The sequence below is a fragment of the Pygoscelis adeliae genome, unplaced genomic scaffold (assembly GCF_000699105.1).
Source record: "Pygoscelis adeliae isolate BGI_AS28 unplaced genomic scaffold, ASM69910v1 Scaffold226, whole genome shotgun sequence".
NCBI lineage: Eukaryota > Metazoa > Chordata > Aves > Sphenisciformes > Spheniscidae > Pygoscelis > Pygoscelis adeliae.
The window spans coordinates 4,263,708-4,269,599 of NW_008824983.1; the positions used below are offsets into that span (position 1 = coordinate 4,263,708).

Genomic DNA, 5,892 nt, shown 5'->3' on the forward strand with positions numbered 1-5,892 from the left:
ACACGCCATAAAAATTCAGCTTTTAGCAGGGGTGAGCTTGAACAACACTGAAGGCAAGAAGTATGCAAAGAAGGAGTAAAAAGAGCATTGTTTTTTTCAGCTTATTCAGTTATCGATCTTTCAATGATCTCCGTTGCTTTCTTAGAAGACTGATGAGCTTGAAACTCTGTACCTCGACCCCCTCGGCTTGCTCAATGAACCTCCTGCTGATGGAGCGCAGGGCCTCCCGCGGCCACTCATGAAACCGGTCAATAGCGGTGCAGTTAACTATGGCTGGGAACTTCCGAGCTCACGCTCACAGCGTGGCACCGGCAGGCGAGAAACACAGAACGATCTGCGGAGAGGAGGGAGGGAAAAGAGAGAGAGAAGAATCGCACAGCAAGTTGAGGCGATCAAAGAAAGGCATGCAACGAACCATGGCCCGGCGCCGGCCAGCACAGAGCTGAGGCTCCAAACCAAATTTGTCAGCTAATAAACTTCGTCAGCTACCTTGGGCAAATAAATTTTACTCCCTTTCCACTGTGCAAACACAGCATACTTGCAGCTTCCTTCCCCTCTTTTCCACATTGGTATCGGTTACTCGGCTTGATAGCAATAAATAATAATGCAGCCACAGGGACTGGCTGGCACGCAGACAGCCAGAAGGCACATGTTCAGCTGGTCACAGTGACACAAACCCAGTTCTTGAGTTGCTACATCTACTCAAGCTGCTTCCCCCCACTTTAATACGCACCACAACCCCATTAATAGAACGTGAAGAAAAGGAGATCCGGACCTTGGTTTGTATGTGAAGTTTTAGGGACTGTTCTTTACAAAAGTGGAAAGGAATGGCCAAACAAGGGTAGGCTAAAATAGTCAAAGAAAAATAAATAAAACTGTGATCAGCTGTTAGTATCACTGGGCCTACCTAAAGCAACTCACATTTGGGAAGGAAGGGTTATTCTAGTCTCTCAGTTGTATCTGTGGACCTACTTACTGCCATTAGCACGTGTTTTGGCCATTGTATTTGCTTTTAGTTAATTAGCAAAATGACAGACATCAGGCTGTTAAGACAGGACTGGAGTCTCTCCTATATGCTTCTTGTGAACTATTTTTGCTGTACAGGGCTTCTCAAACTATATGGCATCGATATTGTTAATTCCAATAAAAAACATCCAAATTGTATCAGAACAGACTATCACATCCCCAACAGCCACAAGAGCCAGGCCAGAGCCCAGTCAGGTGTGCTAGGGAAGTGACAGGTTTATTCTGCCTCTGGAGTAATCAGGAATTGACATTACCTATTAAGAGAAAACTGGATGAAAAAGGAAGAAGAGCAGAAAGTTGAAAGAAAAGAAGGAAAAAAGGAGGAGGTTGACCTGGGACAATACTTCACTGGGTTTTAAAGCAGTCAGAAAGGAGAGAGAAAACGATGAGTAGATAGTAGCAGTGGAAAAAGCTTCTATGGTATCTGGAAAGAAGATTACGCGGAAAACGCAAAAGACTTGCCACTATCTCATAGTTTCTAAAAATACATTTCTGCACTGGAAAACACAAGACAACAATTTCTGCAATTAACCTTTAGTTATGAGCAAAGATGAGTAAGTTTCAGTAGAACTAAGTCAAAACAAGAAATCTTTTACCATTATTCAGAAAACCCTCTCGAAGAGAAACTGTTTCCTGGGACATTTATACATTTTGTAAAGCTTGGATTTTATGCTGAACCACAGGGTATGTCCTTTTTTTATTCCCACCTTTTTTAGCAAAATCAATTAAGAAATGGCCTTTGGTCACAAGCACTGGTCAGGCTGTATCTCACAAAAAACTTCTTTCTCATGGCTCCACAAACTGAGTGGAATTTTGAGATTATTGAAGGCATCACATCAACGACACCGTTACATCAATGACACCGTTTTCAGAAGGGTGTGATATGGCCAAGTGTAACAGCAAGGAAAGCACAAGTGGTCCCTTCTGTTGGGAGCCATGGTGGAAACACAGGAGGTAAATGGCAGAAGATGTGTGAAACAATCTTAAAAGGAAAGAAAAGAAAGACCTGAAAAAAGGGTAAGAGTAAGAAGCAAGGAAGGCAAACAGAAGCAATGATAGTCTCCCATGTTGTGGCAGAGAGGAAGAGAAATGATGCAGACTAAAATACTAAATGGGGCATAAAATAGAGAAGAATTCACTGAAATCTTTACTGGTGAGTGAACCATAAACATTCAATAAATTAGAGCCCCCAAACCCATGCTCTAGACTGCACTGTAAATTAACCGCACGTTCTACCATTTTTTAATCCATTTACTTCTTTATATTTCTAAATAGAGGGTATTCACTAGTACCTATTCCCTTTCCAACATGCTTACCAGTTTCCCAGAGCTACAAGATCTCATAGTACATTTTTTCCTCTGTCTCATGGAATGGGATGTAGAGGACTATTTCACGTTAAAACAGAGTTTTGAATTGCTGTAGTTATTCTGGTCCCCCTACTGATCTAGTTTATTGTCAAATAGAGAAAAATACCTCTGTTACATGAATCTAAAATTCTTCTAATCACAGGCAATTTGCACATTTGTCTAGGAAGTACTTGAGAATGTGTCAGCAAGAGAAACCACTGGTTTTACATCACTTGTGAGCTTTGACTCCTGCAAGAATTACAAACAGCAGTGCATGTTCTCATATTACCAAGAAGATAACGTTCTCCCCCATCTTCAAGAATTTAGGCAGGAATGTAGACACCCATGCAAAAACACAGGGGAGTCCAGGTTGTCCAGGGATGTTGCAAAGACAGGCCGATCAGCAGGTTGGTCTAAGGTACTGAAGAAAATGTCATCTACTTTGAATGTGTTCAGCATGAAGAGGCAAACGGCAGAAATGTCCATGTAGAAATCCATTCTAGCCAAGTGATGAAAATGACACTAAAACTGTACAAAGACCACAGAAAGATCTTGGAATTTACAGCAAAATTTTATCAGGCTGATGAGAAAGAAGGGCAAATACTGAAGAAACAATCAAAACGATACAAGAATAAATGGTCTCCACCCCAAAACTGAATCAGAGAAGAAACATACATGAAGAATCTGCTAGATCTGTTTCGCAGCTCTCAAAGACCTTGGACACTTCCATGAGTTTTCTGAAATTTCTTCTCTGTTATACCATGTATCCTTCAATTAGACATTCTCTCTCCCTCTCATTCACGTCACCTCATTTTCTGGTAAAATTCTATGTTCGGTTATAATATCAGAAGCATGGTGAGCAATGTTGATGCTTGAGGCACCTCATTTTCTCCTCTCTTATTCCTCTAGCAGCCACTTTCTCAGATCTGCATACCATCCCTGCTATGGTAGCAGCAGTAACGGACAGCCTAGAGATATCTGTCCCTGCTTTGATGTGCTTCTCACAAATGCCCTTGCTATAGCAGTGGTGCCAAAGTGAATCCATCACACTTCCAAAGCTGCAAACCATACACAGTCTTGCCAGAAGTTACATCTTCTACACCCTCCTACACTGCTCACATTCCTCATATTTAGACTTAACTCTCTAAGTACTGGACTGCAAGAAGAGTCCAAATCAAAGTCTTGGACCATTTGCCAAACACAGATCAGAACTTAGTGTTTTCCTTAGTCTTGTACCCTAAGTAATGTTTTATCCTCCCTAAATATTAAACAATTGTTTCTATGGAATGATTACTATTTATGCCCTATTTATATCAATCTTACGTTGAGCTTTAGGCGAGAAGGTGCTTTCTCTATCCAATGTAATTTGTTAGGAGTAATTTAAAAGAACTACTTCTAGCTATAAGGAGCTGCATTAGTTTATATGAACTGCAGATCCCTGAGAAGGTAATACTGACCTTTCAGGATTGCTTACTTTTAACTTTATCCTAGCATCTAAATTCTGGATTTACTGAGTCATACCTATACCCCTCTGTTCTGTCCTTGCCCTTGGCCACGCCCCGTCCAAAAAAATTTCTGAAAGTTTTAAAGAGTACATTATAATAGTATGTTCTAATCTTTATTCTAATCTCAGGTTTATCCAGCACAGTACTACTGGAGCTCATGTGGATAACCACGGGACACAAAAGCCTCTTAACAGTTAACTTCCGTAACAAATGATTACAGAACAGGAGGTGAACAGTGACGGGTGAAGAAAGACAGGAGAGAAATGGTTGAAGCAACAGCGCATCTAGCAGAAGTTGCTAAACATGGTAAGCGAGTCCTAGTGAAAGTCTTTGCAAGAAGTACCAGGCACACACTAGCCCTACCAGGATTATTTGGCTGGAAAGCCCGCCCAAGAAAAAGGAGATATACCTGGACTGAACTGTTATAACAACCCTGAAAACAGCTAGTTTAAAGGCAGGGGAACTTAGTATACATGAAATACAGATGGACCAATCTTTCGCTTGCAATGCAGACATATTCAAATACCTAGCTGTTATTTCACAAGTGCAGATTACAAAGCAAAAGGTAACACTTGAAAACAACTGCTGTGAAGGCTAAGAAGAGAGGGACTAGATGAGAGGATCTGCAAAAGCTAATAATAAAGAGAACAGCAGCAGATCTGTGTCCTAGAAACCTTGCAGAAAATGAAGAGAAACAATTAAATCCAATTTAAAGGTAGCAATAGGTAAAATTAGTTACCTACACACAAACTTTGTAGATTATCATGTCAGGATGAAGTTTAGAAGAATTATTTCTCAATCCTTTAATAAATTACTTCTTGGAATAGCTAGTTCTAGAACTCAAATTCAAACACACTATTTAAAATTTCCATTACTTTTCTCTAAAACACTAAGTTACAACTGAGTGATTTTTACTGTATTGTATTATTAGGCAGGAAATACCAGCACAGCTCTAGCTATAATGTAACACCCTAATTAGATAATTATGTTCTTGTTAATTATTTTTTGTGGACAATAAAAAATAGTATACATCATATACTTGAAAAAGTAGCCGTAAAAAGCAGGTAACCAGATCCTCACCTTGGCATAACCTTTCTATCTCCTTTAGCTTTAGTGAAGTTTGGTAAAATCACATCAGGCAAGGATTTGATGTGGCATGTTTTCAGGGTTCATTTGCATTCCCGCCAGTGAATTCCCAATATTATAAAGGACCTTGTGCACTGCTTGCTTTGCACGCAGAATAATGAAGATGCCATGTGATCTGATAACAAGAGAGCTGTGAGGAAAAATGAGTAATTATTACTGACTACATTTTGAGCAATCTTTGCTTAAACAAGGAGGTCATATTTTGAAAACATTTATCTTCTGCCCAGGCCATAAATGACAGTCTAATTTGACAGAGGGGAAAAAAAAAAAAAAGAAAAGGAATAGGAAATGCTCCATGTAAGAAATGCTTCATTTCTTGCAAGACAACCAGGATATAAATATTACAGTGAAGGTATTTCATATAGTAATAAAAAAACTTAGGAAGTTCTCCAAGATAGACCCATCCCTTTCTTGGAAAGACATGTGGATTGAGAGGGACTACGCAAGAGTCTTTCATCTGACATTTTTAAGATTTAAATTTGCACAACTGAGTAATGAAGACAATCAGTGTGGACAAAAGAACTGATATCATGTGAAATTGATATTAACTTCCATGTAGCATTCACCACTCCTAGGAACACAAAAACCCTCTTTTCTCAAGTGTTCCATTTGAGCCTCACAGTCACAGGTCACTCTCACTACAGATACATCTTTTACACTGTATTTTTTGGCTCAACCTCCTCCTGCTTTATCTCAGGTATGTAAGATCTCTAGGTTCAGAGTGCTTCAAACACAGCAAGACAGACAACAGTGTATCTTAACACTAATGAACTCTGTGGCACATGCTTGACCACTGGTCTGACAGGGCCCATCCTATTTAAGTGTTAGCACACTCACTTGCATGGTTTTCCCATGTGAAACTAAGCAGT

General features: G+C 39.8%; 1 protein-coding gene across 1 annotated transcript in view; it reads right to left on the bottom strand.

Moving 5' to 3' along the window:
- The window catches only part of DNAH11 (dynein, axonemal, heavy chain 11), a 166,996-nt gene that overhangs the window by 69,671 nt on the left and 91,433 nt on the right, over positions 1–5,892 (bottom strand). The window contains 1 exon segment of the mRNA XM_009325768.1: positions 173–334. Within this exon segment, the coding sequence (XP_009324043.1) occupies positions 173–334 (162 nt within the window).